The sequence below is a fragment of the Haliotis rufescens genome, unplaced genomic scaffold (genome assembly GCF_023055435.1).
Source record: "Haliotis rufescens isolate VD_foot unplaced genomic scaffold, xgHalRufe1.0.p SCAF_1, whole genome shotgun sequence".
Lineage (NCBI taxonomy): Eukaryota > Metazoa > Mollusca > Gastropoda > Lepetellida > Haliotidae > Haliotis > Haliotis rufescens.
In genome coordinates this window covers 37,572,734-37,599,621 of record NW_025963779.1, presented here as the reverse complement: position 1 = coordinate 37,599,621, position 26,888 = coordinate 37,572,734, and the positions used below count along the sequence as shown (strand labels likewise).

The 26,888-nt window shown below is 38.9% G+C and overlaps 1 protein-coding gene across 16 annotated transcripts in view; it reads right to left on the bottom strand.

Moving 5' to 3' along the window:
* The window catches only part of LOC124135719 (amyloid-beta A4 precursor protein-binding family A member 2-like), a 164,544-nt gene that overhangs the window by 100,724 nt on the left and 36,932 nt on the right, over nt 1–26,888 (bottom strand). For 8 of the 16 annotated variants that reach the window (XM_048396016.1, XM_046501206.2, XM_048396021.1 and 5 more), the window contains 5 exons: nt 25,765–25,848; nt 18,156–18,461; nt 14,314–14,426; nt 12,909–12,954; nt 3,012–3,163 (listed from right to left, as the gene is read on the bottom strand). In XM_048396016.1, coding sequence (XP_048251973.1) covers nt 3,012–3,163; nt 12,909–12,954; nt 14,314–14,426; nt 18,156–18,461; nt 25,765–25,848 — 701 coding nt within the window. Of the gene's footprint in view, nt 1–3,011; nt 3,164–12,908; nt 12,955–14,313; nt 14,427–18,155; nt 18,462–25,142; nt 25,158–25,764; nt 25,849–26,888 lie in introns of all 16 variants that reach the window. The other 8 variants (XM_046501211.2, XM_046501212.2, XM_046501213.2 and 5 more) reach the window with 6 other exon arrangements.

Below are 26,888 nucleotides of genomic sequence, written 5' to 3'. Positions count from 1 at the left end.
CTCACCCACATCAACACCTCTCACCCTCATCAACACCGTTCACCCACATCAAGCATCTCTCACCCAATACAACACCGTTCACCCACATCAACACCGTTCACCCACATCAAGCATCTCTCACCCACATCAACACCTCTCACCCTCATCAACACCTCTCACCCACATCAACACCTTTCACCCACATCAACATCTCTCACCCACATCAACACCTTTCACCCACATCAACACCGTTCTCCCATATCAAGCATCTCTCACTCACATCAACACTTCTCACCCACATCAACACCTCTCACCCACATCAAGCATCTCTCACCCACATCAAGCATCTATCACCCACAACAACACCTTTCACCCACATCAACACCGTTCACCTACATCAAGCATCTCTCACCCACATCAACACTTCTCACCCACATCAACACCTCTCACCCACATCAAGCATGTCTCACCCACATCAAGCATCTCTCACCCACATCAAGCATCTCTCACCCACATCAACACCGTTGACCTACATCAAGCATCTCTCACCCACATCAACACTTCTCACCCACATCAACACCTCTCACTCACATCAAGCATCTCTCACCCACATCAAGCATCTCTCACCCACATCAAGCATCTCTCACCCACATATACCTCTGTTCACACCACTCTTGTTCCTAACCCCAATCAAACTTCCTCACATTACTCACTGCCCTATTTATCCCCTCCAATTTCCTCCCGTTTTATTTAATTAACTCCAGTCCTGGGACTTAATTGATTATTTTAATACAACAGTCAACTATCTTTGATAACCAAAGACTACAGCTACAATACATAGCCTGTACAGGCAGCTATCTGCAGTTTCACATCTCATACCCAAAACTAACTCGCCCCTAACCTTCTACATAAAGTCATTTTGTTTTCCAACCATGTAACATATATCCAAACATGCACAGGCCAGAATGAGCTCATAAGCTGTGCACACATAAACTGTAAAGCTGTAAGGTGACAAACAGACCTTGGCCACAATCCTTTAAATCAGTAGTATTATGGACAACCCACAGGACCCTGGCATTAAACTTTACTTCAGTCGATTCTATTCTGTGTTATTAGAGGAGCTGTCAAGGCCTGGTCAGTGCCATGGAGCTGTTGTTAGGAGTGATGGATCGTACACCAGACAGCCCCCCAACATGAGCATCCATGACATGCCTCAGCTTGCACAGGGAAAGTGATTTATTGCTTGATGAACTTCGATAATTGATGAACACCTTTGTGTTCTTTTAGGAAACTTAACAAGGCAAATTGATTGATGAAAGGGCTATTACATCAATTACCTACAGTAGGTTGATGCGTTGACTGTTTTAATGACCCCTTATGCTAAAATGTCAAGATGTCTTCTGGCAAGAAACTGTCTATTCCTGGTGGAACTAAAAAGAATGGTTATGCTGATACGGTTGGTGATTGGGAGAGCCATTAGGGTTTTCATGCAGAGTCAGCACTATGAGACAGCATATCAGAGCAAGCCACATGAGCTTGAAGTCACCAAACCCATGGTCAATGGTGTGAGTATGATGGCAGACAAAGACAGCCAGGCCATTACCCATTTAAAAAAATTATTTTAGTGTTAAGCATGTGACTTATAATAAACATCTACTGCTCTAGATAATTTACAAACTTGAACTGAATTGAAGGTGAATCAGTAGTATTTTTAACCATAAAATTAGAAATACACTATAAGCTGGTGTCAGGCCAGGTGAGCTAAACACTAGCTTATTGGTGTCTTCTGGAGGGTTCCAGTCCAGGTGAGCTAAACACTAGATAATTGGCATTTCCTAAAGGGTTCCTGCCCAGGTGAGCTAACCACTAGTTTATTGATGCTTAATGGAAGGTCCCTGCCCAGGTGAGCTCAAACACTAGTTTATTGCTGTCTCTGCAGGGTTCTCAAGACAAACGTCCTCAATGAGTTGAAAAGATCCATTGATGTAAAAAGTATATTTATACATCTATTCATACTTGAAGTGACATCAGTGGACATCATAATGTAGAAATACACAGTTTATAACTGTTTTAATATAAACAGTTTAGTGAAAACATTCATTACATCTTAATAGATGTACATCGTGATTGTGATACCAAGCCGAAACAGAGGATGCCAAAGCTTTGATCACAACAATAGCATCTGCAACTGTTATGTTCAAACACATCCAAGATGTTCAAGATATTTTTAGGTTTTGTAAAATCCATCTTCCCAATGCAAGAGAGTTAACTGACTATTAAAGTCCAGTTTCCACCCTTTCCAAACTAGGCTGGAATTATGGAGTCATATTTTGGCTGGACTAATGAGTCTATGCATAGTCCAATAAAAATCGCTTAACTAAATCAACATCCGGTTCATAAACTGACGATCAGATTTTGGTCGATTGCAGGATTTGCAAAGCATGTGTACTGCCAACACTTCGTCAACAGATATTTTCCAAATCTATTCATGTTTTTGATGCACTTCGCGAAGTAAAATCTGTTTTATCACAATATAGATTTTGATTATCAATCAGAACGTCTTGACTGGGCAACGTCATTTGGTTTGAAGCGAATGCAAGTGATATGAGGGGTGGAATCTGACAGGTCAATAGGAGGGACAAAGAAGGGACATAACTCGTAATAGCCACTTGAAATTCCAGCCCAGATCAGTGAGGTTGGAAACTGGACTTTTACAGTCAGTTAACGTACACCCTTGCCTCGGGAAGATGATGAACACCCATCACAGAGCAGCAAGCATATGATCAGGGCATAACAGCCCAATAATCAAAGTGTCATTGGCTGAGACAGGAATCCGGAAATAAGAAAAGTTAGTACCCCATTGGATATGGTTCTGCAAATGTGTGTAAAAAGTCCAACAGGTTTAATTTTCAATTCTAAAACAGTAGTGCAAACATCAAACGAACAGCACCTCTCTTCTGAAACCAAACTCAAGAGAAGAGATAAATATGAACTGCAACTCCACAAACAGAAATTGACTGAACATAGCTCACCTTGATTCTCCCCACAGCCTCCTGGGCCTGCATCATCCTCATGGCTTTTGATGGCTGGCCTTCTGAAACGAGCTGTGTCGAGCCCAAGTAACGAGCTCGGAACAAAACTCCCTCGATTAAGACTTCAGGATTATCCGGATCACGAACATGTACTGTCAACAAATATACTTGGTTACAATGGTTTCTCTCTCTATTTCTCTGACATATTCTTTCAAAGACAAATATTAATGATAAACCAAACTTCTTATCAAACATGTCTCTTGGAACATCTTCAACATTATTTAATAGCTAAAGAAAACAAAAATTAGTTAATGCCAGATCATGTTGAAGGATTGTGGAGAATTATTTTCTTTTGCCAAATGTTAACAGTTAAATAGAAAACAAATTGCATTTGAAGTTATTAAATGTCATTCTGTTTGCTCCATTCATGCAACACTGGCCAACATTCCAAAGAGATTGACTGAAACAGATATGCTGAATGCTGATCTTCCTACAAACACAATAGGGGGACAAAACTGTTGGAAGATATTGAGAGAACATAGACTCTGGTACTAAGAAACCAAAACAAAAGCCCTTTACCACAAAAGGTACTGAAGCTCACCTCTATGGTCAACTTCAGGGCAATATAAGTCAGAAGCAACCATTGTGAACAAAATATACAGAAATAAATCAAATACTAACAAAAACAATGGTATTAACCGTTAACTTCTGACAATTCAATTCAATATATATTTTTTAGTATTTGCATTTGGTCTGTGAAGATATTTGGATATTACTTCATGATGTTAATAATATTTATCAATATTTGAACAATATCTATCTTTCTTTCAGACTGTGAAGTAAACTTCTCCCTTTCAGTGATGTCAATCTTAATTTGACAAATATTGAAGTCAGCAATCCAAATGTAGTAATATGTGATGTACTCATGCCAGCATCTTCATATAGTATAACAGTAAACTAATTTCTCTTCCAGAAAAGGTTTCAAACTCATTGAGTGGAAGGCCAGACTTTCCTCATGTGAAAATAGAATCTCAGCATTTAGGATGTGAGCATCATAAATAATGAATAAGTAATGAGTTGAGCTATTTTCTTTCTTCCACAAAAAACCCCCGGAAATAAAGTAATGTCATTTTTCAATTCATTCCAAATGGAAATTCTTTCAAAAGATATTGCATGAGAGACAGGATTTCTATTTCTGAATTTTCCTTTTTCAAAAATCCATAATGGAGATGAAATCAATATGACTTAACCTCCGTGCTGATATCACTGTAGACAAATCAAACCTTGTCAAACATAAAAGCAATATCTCGTAGACATTTCAATTATTATTCTCCTAAAGATATTGACCAGATTTGCAACATGATTGCACTTACTCAATATGAGAGATGTAGGTTTAGTTTTTTACATTCTCCCATGCTATTCAATTGTAGGACAAGAACCAATCTCTTTGCAAGGTGCTCAGCTCAATACTTGCATGTCAGAACATTTCGCCCATGAAAAGGAACTCTTAAAGATACAGGACCATCCCTTCAAGACACACTCTGTTTACAATGAATGAATTTGATCAAAAACATGTTGTTCTCAAACTGTGCCTTAAAAATAGTTCATAATACTTGGCGGGGTTTGACCCCCAAATCTATTGACCCTGTCCAGCAGCTGCAACAGTTCCTATGTAAGTGCATCTAAACATAGGTCCACATGGGAACATTCACTGCACAAAGCTATGTACACAAGGGAAGTGACTGATGTGTTTGCAAGTGTCTCTCTGTTAGGGGGTACTTGTGACAAGGACAACAGTTGGATACGGCAGTGGTGATCCGGATCAATCCCCTGATCCAACATACAGGCAATACATTCTGTGACTTCCCTACATTCACGGAAGTCGGAAACATGGAAGTTTCTGCCATGAATGTGATTTGCCATTAAATGCAAGATCACAGTTTACAGAATTATCAATATTATCTGACGTCTACTTCATATGCCATATCATCAGCAATGTTATAAATTTCATCAGTCTGCTCAAACCAAAAGGTATTTGTGGAAATAATTATCAAAATTTTGTCACAATGTATTCTGATAATGAAACCATAACTGTACCAAGAGGTATGAAATATGTACTGTTCATGACTCAACACACGACTTGTGGAAGTTCATAAAGCACTGGTTATGGTCGGAGCTGCAAGTCATGATCTCGCTATAAAGGCCCCTGAACAAGTGAGATCCACATGCTGTTGCCATGCACCTCTCAGGTCCAACAACAGGCGGGCACCTCTCAGGTCCAACAACAGGCGGGCAACTCTCAGGTCCAACAACAGGAGGGCACCTCTCAGGTCCAACAACAGGCAGGCACCTCAGCTGCCATGAGTCAGAGTCAGACTTCCTCCCTGCAGACATGCCACTTGACCAATATTGGTTGGACGTCATTCTCACACACAACTACATCAGTGTAGACAACGTCATCATCATCTCCTCTACTGGTGGACATATTCCAAGATGAGTCTCAGTCTGATGCTGGTCTTCAACACCAACATACTGTTGATGACATGCTGTAATAGGCCTCTGCTGTAGAGAGGAACACTTTGCTGGTTTTAGAAGTGTTTGCAAGAGGAGCTCCCTTAACCTTGTTCAGGGAACACGGCAGCCATCAGAGAGGGAGATGCAACACCAGCTCCTGTGGTTGTCTCCTTCTTGCTGCATCACATAGTGGTGCAGGCTTCATGTACCAACATGAAAATACACACCCTCAAACGGGTTGTGCAGCAGCAGAACTTTAACCTGCTTCCATGGCCAGCAGAACCCTCAAATTGTGTTCATAATTCGAATGTAATGGAGCATAATGTGTGAATTGTGTATGGCGCTCCACAGTGCCTGGCAGACTGTCCAGCTTCTACTCCACAGTGAGGCAGAGATGCAGGTGTGACCAATGTGGACACACAATACTGAACATGGATCAGTTGTGAATGCTGTTCATCACTATTTGGGCATGAGCAAACAGGCCATTTTGAGTGAGAACGTGTTGACATATATGTATATTTATACATGTATACATACTTAACGGTACAGAAACTGCATGTCTTTTACACAACAATAATTATCACTATCAATCTCACTGGAATTCTTAGAATTGAAGTTCCATTATATAAGCATACAATAACGAAGGTTTTGCCAACTCCAACCTTCAACCTGATGTGCTTGTGCATTGTGCTGAGCATGTCAGTGAATGTGACTGAGTGAGAGAGTAGTTTCTTCTGGTTGATCAGCTGAAGATAAGCATCACAGAACTCATCTGACACAGAATTGTGCAAAAGTGAGTGAAGTGGGGATGCAGTCTCAGGGATCATTTGCCTGCCATTTAAAGTGAGTGAGTGAGTATGGTTTTACATGGCTGTTTGCAATATTCCTGCCCTATCTGGGAGCTTGGCACATTGTAATGGTACCCAGTCCTTTGGCGCCAAGGCATTAACTACTAGGCAATCCTACAGGCTCTGTCACTATAGTAGTCTACACATGGTCTGGCTAATGCTACATGCCATGTGAAGCACTATTATCAGCAATAACTTGGCTACTTCACAGGAATGCAAGGTAACAGTCTGTCCGGGTGAGCTCCCATCCATGTGTTAATCATATTTAGCAGCCATTGTGACCAACGATCTCCAAATAGTCCTTTTTATGACAAGCATGGCTTGTTTGGAAATAATTCTGCTCCAGAATCCGATTGTCTTACAAATATTCATGAATCATTGACCATACAATGAGTAACAAAACCACACATGCTGACCGCCACACCTGAAATGAAACATTCCCACCAACCCAAAATGCAACATAACTTCTTCTGCAGGAGAAAACAAATTACGTCTCTCATGATTTAAAGGGGAAAATAAGGTCTGGTGAACTGAAGCAAAAGCAAAATGATTTTGAAAAGAGTGTCTCTCAACAACTGTACACCACACCCAAGCCAAGTGAGCTGCATCTGTGGTCTGCAGAGAAGTTGTTTATTAGTCAAACTTACCAACATCGTTAGTCAAACACAAGGAAGGTGTAGGATCCATGCAGGGCGTGAGAAAAACAACAAATAACAACAAATCACGTTAGTACGAGGCACTTAGTAATAAATGTGTTGTCTTTCCCAGAAATCTCAACAAAATACATCTGATAAATGTCAACTGACTTCACAATGTTGACGACAGTCCATACTGAATATTTTCCAAAAGGAATGTTTTCCTTTTATGGATATACGTCTATGGTCAATATGGAATTTGAAGTTATTGTGCTCAAATTGAAACATATTTTGTTTCTAAATGTCAGGTAGTAGTGACATCACGTTTCTGTAGTTTGATCAATTCCAAACTGTTCATTTATATATAGTATTTAACAAATTATAACTTTTGATTTTTTTTAGTATGTTGTGTATAGGTGACTATCTTGGAGCTCACAAAGCCTCTCCACTTTCCAACTTTAGTCATGGACACATGTTTATAATTTGGTTCCAAAGCAAGAAGTATTGGGGGCATATTCAATTATTGAGTTGCGTTCCTCATGCAGGAAGCCATTCCTTGAAATGCCCAAACATCTGGTATTCCATATGAATGCATTAAGTACAATACAGCTCAAACCTAGATATTAATCTATTTTAATAACTCCCATCTATAGAATTTCCAAGCAGCTTGTGAAGCACTGTAACTTCTTTACAAATCAGATCCCAATATTAGACTAATTCATATTCCTTTGATTAGTTTTGAATAGCGACAATCCATCATTCTGTTCTACAGTCCTTCAGTAACTTGATAAGAGTAACAGATCATTGTGAATTAACTGGGATATGTCAGATTATTGTTTTTTCAAAGTGTGATTGATAACAACTGTGTTGTGGCAAATTAAATACATTTTCAATACGAATACAACATTATCTAATTTCTACCACAGTTCAAAATCACATATCTGATACTGGGGGAAAAGACATATAATACACATTTCAGTGAATTACCATCATGTCAACAACATGTTCATCAAACAAAAAGGAAACCAGTGCATTATAATTGTTTGGAAATGTTCACAGAACTACAAGTTGAACAGAAACGACACAATCACATTTTCCAAAAGGGCAAAAGACTCTGGAGCTCACCTGGATAATACTGACAGAGAACATACTTAAAACCCCGGGCAAGTCAGGCAACCTAGTGTTTTCATAGATGGGGCAACGCTTTTTAGAATGGCTGCAGTTGCATAATTAATGAAACAGCTCTCATGGATACAAACATGGCCAGTGCATGGGCCATACAACACTAGTCATTGTCATATGTCACATGGCCACTATTATGGAAACTACCATACATACTCTATGGCCAATATCATATCCACTTACATGGCCACTATAACGGAAAATATCATACCCACTCTAAGGCTAATATCATATCCATTCTATTACGGAAACTACCATACCCACTCTATGGCCAATATCATATCCATTCTATTATGGAAACTACCATACCCACTCTATGGCCAACATCATATCCATTTACATTCATCATATCCCTTTACAGGGCCATATTTACGGAAACTACCATACCCACTCTATGGCCAACATCATATCCATTTACATTCATCATATCCCTTTACAGGGCCATATTTACGGAAACTACCATACCCACTCTATGGCCAACATCATATCCATTTACATTCATCATATCCATTTACAGGGCCATATTTACTGAAACTACCATACCCACTCTATGGCCAACATCATATCCATTTACATTCATCATATCCATTTACAGGGCCATATTTACTGAAACTACCATACCCACTCTATGGCCAACATCATATCCATTTACATTCATCATATCCCTTTACAGGGCCATATTTACTGAAACTACCATACCCACTCTATGGCCAATATCATATCCATTGACACCCTATTTATTGCAGAACCTCTACCAGTATCTTGGCCACAAACAATACCACCACAATATACCATCAATGCAATCTCATTAAAATTAGATCTTAGTTCTCGCTACCGCTAAACAAAGATCTGAGGACATCCCATTAGGGGTCACGTCAGAACGACCTTACATCCGACCAATCAGAGCATCGCTTACCAGATTATGAAAGTGACAGTCGGAATGTGATGCAACCTCAAAAACTTTAACTCCGAACCATAGTTACGGGTTTAACGACTGAATCCATACAATATAGACCATCTATTAGCCATTCCAGAATGTTCTTTTGTTCAGGTTTCAAATTTGTAATCGAGAATTTGTCAAAATGTTTCGGAGCATAGTCGCCAATTTGAAATTAGTGCCGTAAAGCATGAGAAAGCTGCCTTCTGATTGGTCATTCCATTGGTCGGTCAAAGTTCGCGCAAGGTCGGTCTGACGTGACCCGTAATGGGATGTCCTCAGATCTTTGTTTAGCGGTAGCGAGAACTGAGGTCTGATTTTAATGAGATTGACCATCAACTCTTTTTCCGCTTGTTTTAATAGTATCCACCATGTCTGTTTATTGCTGTTTTGTAGAAGGCAATAATAGTATACAAGCTATTAACAAATGACGGACGGACAAACAAACTGCACCATCACATAAGCTCAGGTAGGCCTTTGGTCATTGTGAGCTAAAAACTGACCAATTTCAAAATAAAAAGTGACAATCAAGTTACAAAATATTCATCCAGACAATGCATGCTGATATCTGTCAACACATCTAAATAATCCATAATGCATGACAATTCCTACCAACTTGAAAACACACCAATTAGAGCCACACTGATTTGAATTTCAATGCACAGTTTTGATAAAACAATCACTTTACACCAATAACATAACATCAAACATTCAAAAGACTTTAGAAATATTGGGTGCAAAGCAAATGTCGTCAATATTAAGGATTTTTATTTGTTTGAAGCCTGCTACAAGTTGACAGACATGAAGTATTCAATCACACAGAAAAGGAAAAAGGTGTCTTTTACTGACATCAATGTCCTCCTTATTGAAGAAGCTCATGGATGAGTAAAGTGTTTTAGAGAACATGTTTTGTTGAGATTTCTGAAGATGACATGTCAAAGCTGAAAGACACACACTCTAACAGAGTATAGAAGTCTCAACTAGACAAGTAAAGAGTATATTGCATCAAGTGTCTACATCAGAACCACATGTCCTCAAATGCTGGCACTCAGACTTACAGCTAAAGACAGAGGAATATGTTCATGGAGAACTGGTGACATTTATTCAACGTGATATGGAATGTCAAACGTTGCATCATTAAATTTTTTCCTCTGCATCTAAGTATGATGACTGAGCAAGAAGGACATTTTCACAAGTACAGGATCACCAACATACATTACATATCACAAAGCCTGAACCTTCAACAAATTTCAACCAGTTGATAGAATTCAAAATTTACCAGGATCATATCAGCTTTTAATGACTTCAATTTATTTACTTTTGAATTTTAATGTTTATTCCTACATCATTTAAATATAAAACTGGTTTCGTTGTCCTGGTAGCATCCGTTAGATTGAGGAAATATGGTATTAGTACTTGAAGAACAAAGCATGCATGTGTGAGACAGAAGTTCATCAAGAGAAAACATCACTGCAATCTTGAAGTCACATATTTGCAGGAGAATTATTGAGCCACACACCATGTCTCAGTGGCCTAAACTGTCAACAGTATCACTGACAACATGTACAGGTACCTAGGGAATGCCACACAGCAGGACAGGAACACCGGGAATGCAGGCGGAACAAAAACTGCTGTGGTCATACATACTCAAACAAAACGTGTTTCCTTAACATGGAGTACTCTGTTGAATATTAATCATGAAGTGAAACAACATATGTGACTTTACCAGTCCTAATACATTAGATTTAGCATGGTTTCACCAGAAGGGACTAGACAGTTCTTGTTCTCAATATCTAGACTCTACAGTATATTACAGGTTATATTTGTAAAAGGTGACAGTGTAAAGAAGCATGGAAGCGCAACAGCATGCAATGCAACAAAGCAAGGAACATGATGCAGAGAAGATTGATAGAGAAGTGAGGCAACAGTGACACCCAGATTCTAACCATGTACCACCACCACCACCACCAGTTCAGTCCCTCACACTCACAGCCATCCCACATGTCACCAACTGCAGGTGAAATGTGGCAGGCCATTATCTTACCTGTTACATACCCACACCAAATTTGGACTCTCAACATTAAATACCCAAAGCCAGTCAGTGGAAGGCAAACATATGTGAAAAAAATAAAGTGATATAACCAGCATCTATTTCTAAATAAAAGAAATATTTGCAAAAAAATAATCGAGATACCCAAGTGGCGCAAATTGAATTTGCATGCACCCTACCGCTACACTGATAAAAATATTGTCTCCTTGATTGAAGTTCACTGAAGCAGGTCAAAGTTATCTCCCTTTGTAGCTTCTTATCACAGCAAACATGTGTTATCTGCCATCTCTAGGGGATGTTTTTATGTGTGATGTAAGTTGACATGATGTCTGTGTCAAATCTGTGACCACCCTGTCTGATCAAGGACCTGGGGATCCTCGAGTAACCCTTTCTTCTGCAGTCACAAATACAACTAACACTTGTTTTTCCACATGATCTATAAAACCCAAAACTGCAAGGCCACTCAATTTATAAAACATGTTTAAAATACTTGTAGTCTAATAAAATAGGCAGATGATGGATTCCATCACGTTTTTGAAGAGCCCACACCACTAGCACTTCTCTATCATTCAGTCCCCCTGGATACCCAACATGTAACCCACGTGTCCACCAAGCCATACTGGATCAACTTCAGTCATAACTGACATGCAAATAGAGTTCCGTTTACATTGGCCGAGAGTCCATCTGAATGTATCCTCACCTGTACCTCAACACTCATGGCTGAATAGGTTGTAACATGTGAGAATGCTGTGTTAAGTCCCATGAAGAAAGCATACCAGTTCAGTATGGACCTGACAGGACACAAGAGCTACCTGCTCTGCTAGTGCTCTGCTTCCAGAACATGACCATATTCCGACAACAGGGAAATTTGAAGTAACTTCCATGTACCTTGAGAATACATTATTCCTACAATGATTAAGTCGGCATCTCCCATTCTGGGTTAAAGGGTCTACTTGCACAAAACATTTTAGCACGGGTTTATGTAGCTTCTATGTCTTAAACATAGACCTACAATAGATGAAGCGCTAACATGGCTTTGGGCAAGCTGACCCTGTTCCACATTAAACATACTGGTTACATTTTCAGAAACTTTACCTTTTTTTCTCCTTCCCAGTATTAAATAAATCATCTCAAGGCCACATGGTCTGATGAATTCCTCGTCATGTTCCCACAGTAGCAGCACTAACAGTGTTGTCTAGCTCTCTACAGTGGAATCTAACACAGACTGCATGTACCCACAGGGGTGGGACAGGGAGGGAGGGAGGGAGGGTGGAGTACAGACACCAGGGTAGTGTAGGGGCATGTGTTGTGTGATTCACCAGCTGCAGGTGCACTCTCAAGTCTAACAGCCACCAGCCTACATGGTAGGCATGTCAAGTGGGCTATTCTCTAACTGAATGATGAAATCATCTAACAATAGACAATAGATCAAATCAGTAAATATTCAATGACAAATTGCCAATAGTTCATAATTGGAACTGCTATTGTTAACATGGTTAAACCGTTAAAGGTTTATCTTGAAATAATGAAGAACCTAGCTTATGCCATATCATTGCCTATATGATGACAGTGTCTGGATTAATCTAATGCTACAAGATTGGACATTCCTGTGTGGTGGCTTACGTGACTGGTCGCTGGTCGCCATCTTGTTGGCCTCACCTCGGGAGGAAGTAGGATGGATGCGGATGACAAACAACACCTAGACTATGAGGTAATAAATTGATTGCTTACATGACTCCTGCTCACCTTCTTTGGCGCGCGAACGGCGCTTCTCGGCCTGAAACAACAATCAAAGAATTAGTCAGCTATCATCTGATCGAACGTTCACTGTACAACCTGGCTAGTGATAGAGATAATTTGAGTACTTGATAAACCTGGCATCTCTGGTTTCATATTTTGGTGACTATTTTTAAATACTTGTACACAAGCTTGATAAGTTTTCTCTTCAAGGAAAAAAGATAATGAACCAATTTCAACAAAATGGGTTGCCTCCCTTGGAATATGTCATATAAACTCCATTATCAAATTGTTCAGCAAATAAATTGCCTGGCTTTATATATGAAGAACAGCTACAAACAGTATAGCATACAAACTCTTACCTAAACTGTATAAATACAAAATACATAATCTGAAGATTCAGACCATTAGAATTCTACTAATTATCTCCCTTGGATCATACGGCAAAGTGTTGTCTATGATGACTCCGAAAATCTCCGAATAGATCTTGCATTGAAAACTCTGCCTATCTGTCACCGCAAAAAGAATATTCCTAACAGTTGCAAACCTGACAACACAGCATTCAACAACCTGACAACATTCAGCTTCTGATTATAACAGTAGGTAGCTTCAGTCTCCATTCTAGACTGTGAGCACGATGCTGTGTTTAAAATACCTGCCTGCCCAACAGTCAGAGAAGGTCTATTTGCTAATGGGCAGTCAGTTTTGAAAAGTTGCACGCCCAATGTTCGAGAGTTAAAGATTCTAAGTTGACAATCAACCAGTTTATTGTTATTTTCTGAGAACTAATATTAAACAGTGCTTTTCTTATGGTTAATTTTTTGTTACCTTTAATCGTTAGTTCAGAAAGTCCTGGACTGGCAACATTTTATTTAGTCTGGTTTCTTTGTAATGTTGCCAGTCTGGTTGTCTGACTGAAATTTGGAGGAATTTTATACACTGTCTGTCAACACCCAAATCTTGAACAGACATGTTTATAATGTGAGACTAATACAATAAATAATGTTTGCATTTATGGAGGTATAAAAGAAAACACCAGTGTGCATACTGCTAGGCAGATTTACACAGTGTCAAAATACATATTTTAGTAAATTCTTATAAATAAGTATGTCATCCATAATAACTTCACAGACTGCTTATTTAATCATTAACACAAAAGACCGGAGCCAACAATAGGAAGTTAGTGAAATCATTCAGCCCTAATTATCAGCCAATCAGGAATCAGTATACCGCTGGGACTCATTCTTGGGGGAATAATGGAACACAAACACAATAATTGCTTGGTTAGACAGTCAAATGTCATAGAATCATTTGCAATTCATTTATATATCAATACATATGAATATATTTCAATCCCCAACACTTTCTCCACACGCGGGGAGCAAGGCTGGCAGTATACCTGAGCACTTCTATTAACAGGTGGTTCACTGAGTTCAGGAATCTCCACATACTGGTCCCGTCGCTGATACTGTTTCTGCAGCAAGCGGTCCGTCTCCTCATCTGTGTCCGAGTCTGCAACATACTCTCACGCATCAGCAAACAGAATCTCATAATCTTCAAAGTGGTGAACCCCTTCCTGTCAGTGAAAGACTTATGGCTTTGCCTAATATCCCAAATAACAAAATCTGGCAAAAATTCAGATACTAATTATCTAAGTCAGATTTATGCTTCAAAATCAGCAATTGCGGTCCAAACACGTTTCTTTAGAGCCAATGTAAAGGACAATTTCACTGAACAACATTAATACATGATAAACTTGAATTATTTGAAATTATAGGTGGCTTTCAAGTTTAGAGAACATTAGCTTTCAGAAGCATCAATTCACATATTATCAAACTTGGTAGACAAAGCAAGCTTGTCAAAGATTTCTTCATTGAAATATTTCCTATTAGTTGTAGGGTCCATAAATATTTGTTTGAGATTTTTTCAGTCAGATATAAAATGTTGAGCGTTCTTATAAATACAGACTGTAAAGTACATCATTTTAAGTACGTATGTAGAAACAACAATGGATCAAAAGTTTGTTTATTCATGTCTGCAGGTAAGGTATTCAGATGTCAACAAGACATCAAATTGCAAGGGACAATCAACTCATTAAACCTTCTTTAGACTTGTTTCAGCTTCACATTAATGTCAACTGTATCTGTGAATGTGTGAGTGAAGGATGTTTTAAGCCACAGGCAGCAATACTATCTGGACCGGGCAGCCCAGCAGCCGACAGCAAGGACAATGATCCATCACAGTATGACACACAACCAGCCAAGTCTCACAGCATCAGATCCCAAACCTCATTTGTCTGCTGTTATGACAAGCAACTTAGCATTGGGTATGTTGGGCCTTCGCTGGCATCCCCACAGGGACTACTGTATCAGTCCATGCAAAAAACTTAAAAGTCTGCTCGCCTGAACTTGGCTAAAAGCATCATTTTCTGTAGATTGTAATCTCATTTCTAAATTATTACGGGATTAGCTTACTAGAATGAACAGATGTTAACTAGGCTCAGGCTTCGAACTTTGCTGTATCAAATTATTATTAACAATGAGATGAATACATACCTTATTTTGCACTTGAAATATGTAGACATCAATATTTTAAGAAAGGGAGTTTGTTTAACATATTTAATATCACATTGTACTGAGCTTAAATATATGATACTTCCGGTACCTTCTTTTCCTCTGTTATCATTCCATTTATAAGCCCTGTATATTTGACTATATATATTTACCTGTTGTTGTTGAGTATTGCACAGCATATCTGTTAAGTAACTGCCTCGAACAAACCCTAATGACATTCTCAGTATCCCTTTTGCATGGCTTGTAAATGTTCAGTTTTGTTTAACTATCACTACCTCATAACATATGGAATACACATTCATATATATTACCCAGTATCTACCCCGCACCAGAACATGTTCACTATTTGTCCATGATGTGTTTAGTATGTACTGAGAATCACCTCAACCTCTGCCCAGACCATCACTGGTCTGCAGCCCTCACTGCAACCCCCCTACACTTGCCAGCCACTGCAACAACCCCTTCCCACCTTCAAGTCAGTTCCTATATGATGCATATGGATGAACTGTGCCAGTCCTTCACAGTCAGTTCTTCTTCAGTCATTTCCTATCCTAAGTCACTCAGCAGTTCCTACACCTCCCCTCAACACAACTACAGCCCCATCACGCTGGACACTCTCAATCCCTGATGTCACTCATTGCGTTAGTCCGTACATCTCAGGTCCCTCCAGTCCTAATCGAATCCCTTCAACTCAGCTGTATTCCAGTCTCAGTGCCTATCCAATTACTAAACCTCAGGATTGTCCTTGCTAGATGCTGCACCTCTTCCTTGTCATTCCTTACCATTCTGTCGCCTCTTATCCCTTAACTTAGCGCCATGACAGTACATACACCCAACCCCTCTCATACCCCTACACTGCAACTCTTTGTCAGTCCCTCCAACTGTGTCCAAACAGTCCGTACATCCCAACCCCTTTTAAGCCCCTACACTTCAGCTCCTTGTCAGTCCTTAATACTGTGTCCAAACAGTCCATACATCCCAACCCCTTTTAAGCCCCTACACTTCAGCTCCTTGTCAGTCCTTAATACTGTGTCCAAACAGTCCATACATCCCAACCCCTTTTAAGCCCCTACACTTCAGCTCCTTGTCAGTCCTTCATACTGTGTCCAAACAGTCCATACATCCCAACCCCTTTTAAGCCCCTACACTTCAGCTCCTTGTCAGTCCCTCCAACTGTGTCCAGCCAGTCCATACATCCCAACCCCTTTTAAGCCCCTATACTTCAGCTCCTTGTCAGTCCTTCATACTGTGTCCAGCCAGTCGATACATCCCAACCCCCTTTAAGCCCCTACACTTCAGCTCCTTATCAGTCCCTCCAACTGTGTCCAGCCAGTCCATACATCCCAACCCCTTTTAAGCCTCTACACTTCAGCTCCTTGTCAGTCCTTCATACTGTGTCCAGCCAGTCCATACATAACAACCCCTTTTAAGCCTCTACACTTCAGCTCCTTGTCAGTCCTTAATACTGTGTCCAAACTGTCCATACATCCCAACCCCTTTTAAGCCCCTACACTGCAGCTCCTTGTCAGTCCCTCCAACTGTGTCCAGCCAGTCCATACATCCCAACCCCTTTTAAGCCCCTACACTTCAGCTATTTGTCAGTCCTTCATACTGTGTCCAGCCAGTCCATACATCCCAACCCCTTTTAAGCCCCTATACTTCAGCTCCTTGTCAGTCCTTCATACTGTGTCCAGCCAGTCCATACATCCCAACCCCTTTTAAGCCCCTATACTTCAGCTCCTTGTCAGTCCTTCATACTGTGTCCAGCCAGTCCATACATCCCAACCCCTTTTAAGCCCCTACACTGCAGCTCCTTGTCAGTCCCTCCAACTGTGTCCAGCCAGTCCATACATCCCAACCCCTTTTAAGCCCCTACACTTCAGCTATTTGTCAGTCCTTCATACTGTGTCCAGCCAGTCCATACATCCCAACCCCTTTTAAGCCCCTATACTTCAGCTCCTTGTCAGTCCTTCATACTGTGTCCAGCCAGTCCATACATCCCAACCCCTTTTAAGCCCCTACACTTCAGCTCTTTGTCAGTCCTTCATACTGTGTCCAGCCAGTCCATACATCCCAACCCCTTTTAAGCCCCTACACTTCAGCTCTTTGTCAGTCCTTCATACTGTGTCCAGCCAGTCCATACATCCCAACCCCTTTTAAGCCCCTACACTTCAGCTCTTTGTCAGTCCTTCATACTGTGTCCAGCCAGTCCATACATCCCAACCCCTTTTAAGCCCCTACACTTCAGCTCTTTGTCAGTCCTTCATACTGTGTCCAGCCAGTCCATACATCCCAACCCCTTTTAAGCCCCTACACTTCAGCTCTTTGTCAGTCCTTCATACTGTGTCCAAACAGTCCATACATCCCAACCCCTTTTAAGCCCCTACACTTCAGCTCCTTGTCAGTCCTTCATACTGTGTCCAGCCAGTCCATACATCCCAACCCCTTTTAAGCCCCTACACTTCAGCTCCTTGTCAGTCTTTCCAACTGTGTTTGCCAGTCGATACATCCCAACCCCTTTTAAGCCCTACACTTCTGTCAAGCACATCACACATTAAATCTCTATACTTCAGTCCCTTACACCTCAGCATGTCTCTAGTCCCTTTTTGCTCAGCCCCTTCTCGATGTGCATTGTGCATTATTTGAGTACACAAGGTGCCACTTATACCTCCATGGGGATCTCTCACGTAGGCGTTTTTGGATGCAGGCTCGGTATCACTCCCCACCTCGTCCGGAGATGAATACTGAGTTTCCGAATTATGCCTTTTTTCTGATTGGTGGAAAGAGCTGGAGTTGCAGCTCATATCTGGGCCATGATTAGTATGGTTCCCGCCATTGGTCCGAATGTTGCGGGTCATGGGGCTGCCGTGCTCTAAAGAATCGTCTTTTTGGAGCAGAGCATATTTTTTGCCTTTGTTTCGGCGAGTGTAGCGAATGCCCTCTATTTCTTCATATTCATCATCAGACTCATAACCTACAAAGAACCATGCAAAAGACATTCAGCATGCACTGTTGGACAGGCCACAAGACAACAGGTTCTTGCTTGAATGCAACGCTAGTCAAACTGGGGCATCTACAGACAGCACAACTATACTACAAGAGTAAAGTGTCATACATTCATAATTTAGACATGGATGCTATTGCCGTAAAGACTTTACATCCAAAGGTGAGGATAAACATTTACGCAATGCTCTGTTACAACAGAATTTGTTTCTTAGATGCAAACATAACTGAAAATTTTCTTTCATTCTCAACATCCAAAAAGTGAAATACCTGGGGTACTGCAGCTCACCATACAGGATTACTCAGCTATCAGGTTCATTTATATATTGTAAAAACCTTGTCGTTCTTAAAAATACAAACATTTGGACATACTTCAAGATTCTCTTCTACAGCATCTGGACAAAACATGTCACCTGATATCACCCAAATTGGGGTCAAGAATTCCATTTTTGTCTTAATGTCTAGTGTTATACTGTAATAATGGTCAAAGACACAAACAACAGCCAGCTGAGTCAACAAGCCAGAACATGTTTTATCCTTATATTATTATGATCTAAGCTTACTTGACCAAAGGTTCACAAGGTAAAATAATAACAACCAAATGTGACTACTTTTTTCATAATTGGTTGACCAATGGGGCTAGTCATGAAATATATTTTTTCCTGTTTATGTTTGATATCCATTTTCAAATAGTTAAGTAAATATGGGTTACCACAACACAGACATAAATCCCATTATCACTGATGTAACCTGCTTGGTTGATGCCTTTAACAGTTTGGAACCAATCTTACTTTCATATATCACATTTTCTTTTTGAATAACACTGGCACTCATTCGAATAACACCTGAAAAAACAGGAATTCAATCTTTTCCACTAGGAGAAAAAAGACACTTGAGATAACGTTTTGAAATTTACCGATATTACAAATAGAAATAATTTGATTTTTCCATATGTCACAGACATAAATTTCAACAATTAATTTCAGTTGTTGTCCTAGTTTAGGTACATTTAATATCAAGCTGACCTCATGCACTTACTTCACTGAAGATGGCTGTACATAACTGGAAACCATATTTAAGAGTACTTTTGGAAGAAATAAGTAACTTTTCAGAAAATGAAATATTATGTTGTCCATTATTTTAAAAGAGAAGTTTGACATTAAGGTTGTATATTGATAAAAAAAGAAATAATCGCAGAGGTCATCTTTTATTTTCTGAAAGAAAACTGAACTTTCTGGTACAAACCAAAAAGATACAACTGGCATACCTTTAATAGAGACAAGCGACGATACCCAAGACAAGCTCACACTGACTATGTCAAGATGAGCCAATATTATTTATCACCAAGAGTTTAAAGCTTGATATTCTCTGAACTCTTTACCTCATAACTTTCATATCATTACTTTCGTTATCATGATTTCTTTTCAATTTTATAAACCTAGTTTGCCAATTCAGCAACAACTTTCAGTTATATCTGATATCAAATAATCTTATTCTAAATGCCCAAAACAAAAACTGAATAAATTAAGCAATTGTTCAATTGTGTTCTCACAGATTTATTTTGCAGCATTGTTTATTGAAATTCTGCACTGATTGATCTTTTCAATCAGGAGACCAAAGGACTCAACTAATGATAAATTTCTCAAAGATCAAAAGATTCTTGAAAATAATTGATACAAGTTGCTTCTAATCCATGTCCGTCACAGAGCATTGCAAGTCTTTGGAGAAAATTTCAAAAGAAGTTATGCTATTTCAGTTGTAGCGCTGGGCAACAAACACTGACCTTTAAAATGACACTGACTCAGAATCGATAGTGTATTTAAGACAGCATCTAAGCGACTTGTCTGTAGATGCCTTGCTCCCAATGGTAGACTTATGGTAGATCAACTAATTGTATACTGATGCAATGCACTTTAGCATTTACAACACTTGTCATCACATTTCTAGCTAGTAACAGCTCAAAGTTTCAGAGATATAAATTGTTCCAGAAATACAGTGAGAACATCAACCTGGCTTCCATGTATATAATATATATATCCTCTGATCATGTTTCAGAGAGAGGTATTTATCAATTTAATTGAAAGTAGAACCCAGATCTAAGTTTCTCTGTTTGTTGCTTAACGCCACACTCAGCAATTTATCATGAGGGATAAAAGTTTCACAAATGCCATACAGTATTAATGGTAACTGATGCCATCTCTTCTACTGAAAATTCAACATTGGATATCAAATTAACACATCCAAATACATATGATTCTATAATCTCTGAAACTTTGACAGGCGAATCTTGCATTATGCAGAACAAATCTAATCATAAAATTCTGGAGTTCAAAGTAAGTAAATCAAAGTCATGCCCGACAGTCAGCAAACTGAAATAGTAAAGAAATGAAATGCAAACACAAGTGATGAGAAGAGAAACAAGGATATCAACATAACCAGAAGCATCAGTAGAATCAAGGTTATAAGGTTCAGGGGATTAAATACAGAACAGGTACTTTTTTCAAAAAATAAATATGAACTGACTTCTAATTAAAACAGACATAATTTGGATAACCAACTTAAGGATGAATGTCAAGAATTAAAAAAGGAGGCTGCCACAAAAAACTGAGATGATAAGATGGAAGGATGTAAACAAAATCATGACAGGTGCAAACTAGAGATGGAATGTAAGGGGAACTGTTAATGACTGAATTTAACAAAGGTTCGCCACTGACTGCACATCAATGAATTCCTAAATTCTAACACAACATGATAAAACTATTTAAAAAAATTACATGCTATCCTTCCCTTAACAAAATTACTGTACAAAACACATGTTCTATTGCTTAACTCTGTGTTGTCAAGAATCAAATTTGCACAAAGCAAACACTGAAATCAATTAAATATTTGTGACACCTACCTTCCATAGAATTAGCAACACAAATTAAACTTTACTACAATATTAACAATTAACATCAGCATGATAAGCAGTTATTACGATATGTTTTTTCTAAAATATTTATCATTATAATATAAATTCTCTTAAAAGTTGTTATGCAAGAATGAAGAAATGCATGTTTGAACAAAACAATGCCTGATGCATGTACAACACTAAACAACATACAACAGACAACTTAAGCCAGAGCGTCTCCTGGATGCAATTACACACAGAAAAACATGATAGACTGAAGGGAAAAGGAAGGGAGAAAGAAAGTAGCAAAGAACATTTGATGACATATCGTCAGTTACTGATGTAATGGTTTAAGAAATACAGAATTGTAACTATGGATGGTATTCCAGGGTTCTTAATTCAAAGAATTTCAATCTCATTTTGCACATGCAATTTTATTTTTTTAATATACTATGATTAAATTTGGATTAGGTTTTTTTTCAGATTTCATCTGAATCCATTCGACAGCCATGCATCAATATCAATGCATGCACATTCAGGATGCATTCATGGCAGTTGGTTGTCTAGTTTCATCTCACGATCATGTCAGTCTTATTGCTAACAGAAATAGTCACTTTGAAAATAAGTTCTATTAACAATTCATCCATTCTGATTTCTGTTTCAGAAATTCAGAAAATGTTAATAGAATCAGTTAAAAATTGCTTTCCAAAAAAATCAGCTTATTACGAGACTCATTAATCACTGCTTTATATTTGACACAATCTTGTAAAGAAGTTGTGTTCCATCACTGTAATGGCTATGAATTGAATATCCTTGAAGAACAAGCCACAGACACAAGATGAAAATAGCAACTCTTCTGTGACACAAAAGCTAGACCAACAATCTGATGATGATTAAACTTCAAAGAAATTAGTTCTCCAAACATAGGAAATGCCATTTTTACAAGGCGTGGGTAATATTATCTTTTACGTGATGAAAAAGTTCATCGATATTTGTAAGTGTCTCTGGAACCATTTTCCAATACTTTTTCATTATGCTTCCACCTGGAATCCTTTCTGTCGCATCTTCATTCTTTTGACACACAATATTGCCTCTTTTCAGCCTCAGCCATAGACATATTGCTGACATGCAGTTTCCCCCAATAATCTCTGATTACGACACCTGCACAATGCTATTTTAGGTTACCTTTCAAGCAAATCACAGTTGTCATAGTAACGATTTCGCGTAAACATGTTTATTCATAAGCAAGAACATATCCTCATCATTTTTATGATACAAAATGCATCTGCTACTGTTGTCATGGAGATATTTTGATCCACATAGTTAACATGTTTAACATTCTCTAAACTGTAACTAATACACTTTATCAGAGAGAAATAAAAGACAGATGAAAAAGGTTCAAAATAGCTGAAATCAAAAGGCAAGGATTTGCATAAAGTTCCATGTAAGATGAAAGAACAAGAGGCTATGGTGGTAAATGTGAAGCAAGTTTAGAGAGGCTCATAGTGTCAAGAATCCATCTTAAATATTTGGTACACCGATGTAGCCATGGGTTTTAGCTGTTACTAGTCAAAAAAGTGAAAAAGGATATGTGTACTGAACTGAATGAAAACATCCACACTGCTCTTTAACCTTAATGTTCTAAGCCAAAGAAGCAGTGCAACTATCCCTACATTTCAGAAGTCATAACCTGTTAATCCAGAAATGTTTGATGATAAATATTATGTCCAGGTAAAGCAGGTTGGCCTGCCTGCTTGTGTCATGGGATGCATGACTAGCAGAGAACACATGGCTATACCGTGAGCTAGACATGGGTTATACTTCTCCATAGAAAGCACACTACAAATCGGCAATAAGTATGTAGATCCTATCTCTCCTAAACAGCCAAAGCTACACAGCCAGGACTATAAGGACTGGTGTGAAGCAGGTATGTCTTCACAGTCATTCAGGCAAATATTTAACTGGAGCCATGAAAAAATGTTTCTCATCATTGTGTTGGTCATTTAAAGCAAGCTGTGTGAATGATTTGTTCACAGGGCAATCAATATGTTTTAGTTTTGATGATAAGTGTTGATCCAGTTTACAATACAAGTTTTATGAATGTGAAGATTGTCCTGATTTTAACTGAAGAGTTATCTTTCCTTGCCAAAACTATGTAGCCGTTGCTAGTGAAGGTGTTTGCTTGAATTGAATATATGTTCTTCTGCCTACTAAGAAAAAAAGAAAGATAGGAAAGATTTGAGAAACAAGTTACGTTTATACACTGCCTGGAATCGAAAGAATAGGTGACTTGAATCAGGGAGCTTAATGAATGAAAGGAAGTAGTCTTGGATAAGTCCACATGTGTACTTTTTCTGTACTTTTTAATATGATTCTCCTGGGGAATAGATCTGCTATAAATGATTAGATGATACCAGTGGTATACCCATCACATAGGGTTCCCTTCACTGCTCAGGGTTAAACTAGTTAATCCCTAGTCCTGTATTCCTGGATGTCAATGATACGACCAACACAAATTCTTTCATTTATAAATTTTTAAATGACAACAGATTCCTTCTGAAAAAATTCAAGAGGTAAAGGTTCCCCTGGTTGACGCATGCCTTCTACAATAATTGTCCATGACAATATTTCGAACATGCCATCAATAAACCCTAGAGTAAAGACTTCCATTCGTTTCCCCAAAGCAGAAAGCTCAGCATGTCAATTTGTGACCTAACCCCCTACCCCTGCCCAAATTTTCTTTTTGGAAAACAGTGACAATTCTTATGACCAAATAATTAATTTGTTGTTGTGGAACCTACTTTCTGCTATGGCTAGGACATATTTGCCTGGATGTGTGAGGAGCTTGGAGGTGTGTTGTAGTTCTGTTTGTGTACATAAGTATATCTAGGATATCAACAGCAGAAAGTCAGATGTGTAAGCAGATATACCACAAGCATGAGAACACACATGATGACTGGTAGCCAAAGGAGCCCTTGTCAGATCCGCTAACCTCCCACAACTTGCTGAGTTCTAGAACTCCAGGGAACAGTATATTACCATGAAAAGTAGACAGGACAGGCCTCAAGAACTCAACATCTTTCAATTCATTCACTGTGATGTTTTAGGGCAGGTTTAGTACCAAGCAAGCAATACAAGTACCGGTACCAAACCATACACAGGATGTTGATATCCATGTATATCCTGTCTTCCAGATCAGTTTATTTGACAATGGTATGATGACTGCATCCTACCCTGACTAAGAAGTGTATCATAAGGTGAACTTCACTGACGAGGGCACCTCTCACACAGGGTGATCAATACTAAGTGTCATGACAAGTTAACTGTGGATGTGGTGAAAGATGCATGTCATGTGTGCTTGCAAGTGTGTTTTCAACAGAAACAAATCATATTTAAAACCATGCCCTGAGGTCTTATGTTTATAAATGAGGAATGATTGATAAATTTGGAAAAAGGTTAACAGTCAACTGGAATTAAACAAACATCAGTTTTCTATTATCAATTCTTCTGTAAGTTCTACAGCCAAATGCATTCCAGTCTGACAAGTAACATTAAGATTTGGTAAAGACCAACATTATAGCAGTTAATCAAAATTTATAATGACATATTTTTGCAATTGACGTTGTTGATTTGAGTGACTGGAATGAGCGTGCGAGCAGCTGGTGTTAGCCAGGTGAGACAGAGTATATATAGACAAGTTATAGAGTGCTCCACAGCACAGTAGACACGCTAACTACGGCAACACTACAGCAAGTTTCCTACCGGTGGACCGTACGACTGGAATGAGAGTAACATGGAGGTATCAGTGTAAGGCCGTTACCGGGACACGATGGAGTCACTGAGCACAGTCGGACATGACAGAAATCATCCCACTTGTGACATCTATCAGGGCACCAGGATATTAACAACTGATTCCTTTCTACAGAAGAGACATAACAAATCTCACACCTCATTACACAGTGTTATTTGGATATTGGCTTCCAATCAAGTCATCATCGACACAAGAACGCAGTTGTTCCATCACAGATGAAATATATGATTATGAATGTATATTATCTCTTAAAACACAGATGTCTCAAGTTGCATGATTTCTGTCACAAGATGAATCTCAATGTAATGCCTATGCACATAGCCATCTTGAGATTCAACTGCACCACACAGTGCTATGACTATCAACCGATGTAAGTGGAACTTCTTCCACAACCGCATTCCTCTGCTCCCTGAAAGAAACTGGCCTCCACCAGACTGGCGAGATCAAGAAAGCTAAATTTCCACATACATCCCTGCCACCAAGAGAAAGAATCCGCAACTGAACCTGAATGGTGGCACCAGACATTTCAAAATGGCTGCCACCAGTAGGTGACAGGTGACGTCTGTCAGTTACCTTTGGGTGCCTGATAGGCCTTCCCATTGTTGTTTGTATACTGGTTGTCAAGTAATCCATCTTTCTCATCGTCCATTTCATAAACTGTCAAGAGAAAACAGCAGTTGAGAAGCGAGTACATAAAGCATGAAGGGTACAAAGCACAGCATGGATCCACTAAAACTTCAACACAGATGGAAGGTAGACATTAATTCCATGGAACACTCATGTACCGCTGGTGAATTTAAATCCTCCATATGATCGTGGTTGAGTGAAAAGAGGAGTGAAGTACAATGCAATGTGAATTCTATTATGCTGTTACATATTGTCGTCACAGATGTTCACACAAGCACAAGGCACATTATCCTACTGTCAGTATGAATAATGCTTGCTGTGACATCCAAAAACAAATATTAATTAACATAGATGAATATTTGCTGGGGGAGCCATTCAGCCATAGAACTGATGCTTTTCCATGCTGATAAGTACATACTATTTAAATGAATATAATAATTGGAAGAGTTTATAATGAATGTAACATTTAGCCAATAAAAATAAGCAAATAAGTCTTCTACAGCACTGCCAAGTTCTACATGTCACACCAGCATGCCAGGTTAAACAGACCACCCTATTCAAGAGTATGTATTAGATTATTATCAGTGTTAGCATAGTTAGTAAAATACTGAGACAGTATGTTTAGTCAGAGGAGAATGTATCACCCTTAAACATAACACAACAATTTCAGATAGAATAAACCACCCCCAAAAATAGGCATTGTAGAGTAAAATCAAATTTATGTTAAACCTAACTTCTCTCATGTGTATCTAAATCTCATGTGAAAGTACAGGGATTTTGAAATTCCATACCTTCTATTATAACCATGGCAACCCTTTATTTGTTTCAAGCCATTTCAAGCACACAGAGGCCTGAGGGGGTACACTCGAGCAAATCTATGCAATGTTCCAAAAGACATGTTTCATGTAAAAAAGGGTTGCTTCATGTTTTCAAGGTGAATGAGTAGAATGTATTAACTTATGGCATTAACCATTCCATAATTTCTTCCAATAATCTAACCAGATACGCTAACCTTGTAGTTTTATTGATAATCTTTAGATATTTCAGACAGGTGTCCACCACCAAACTGA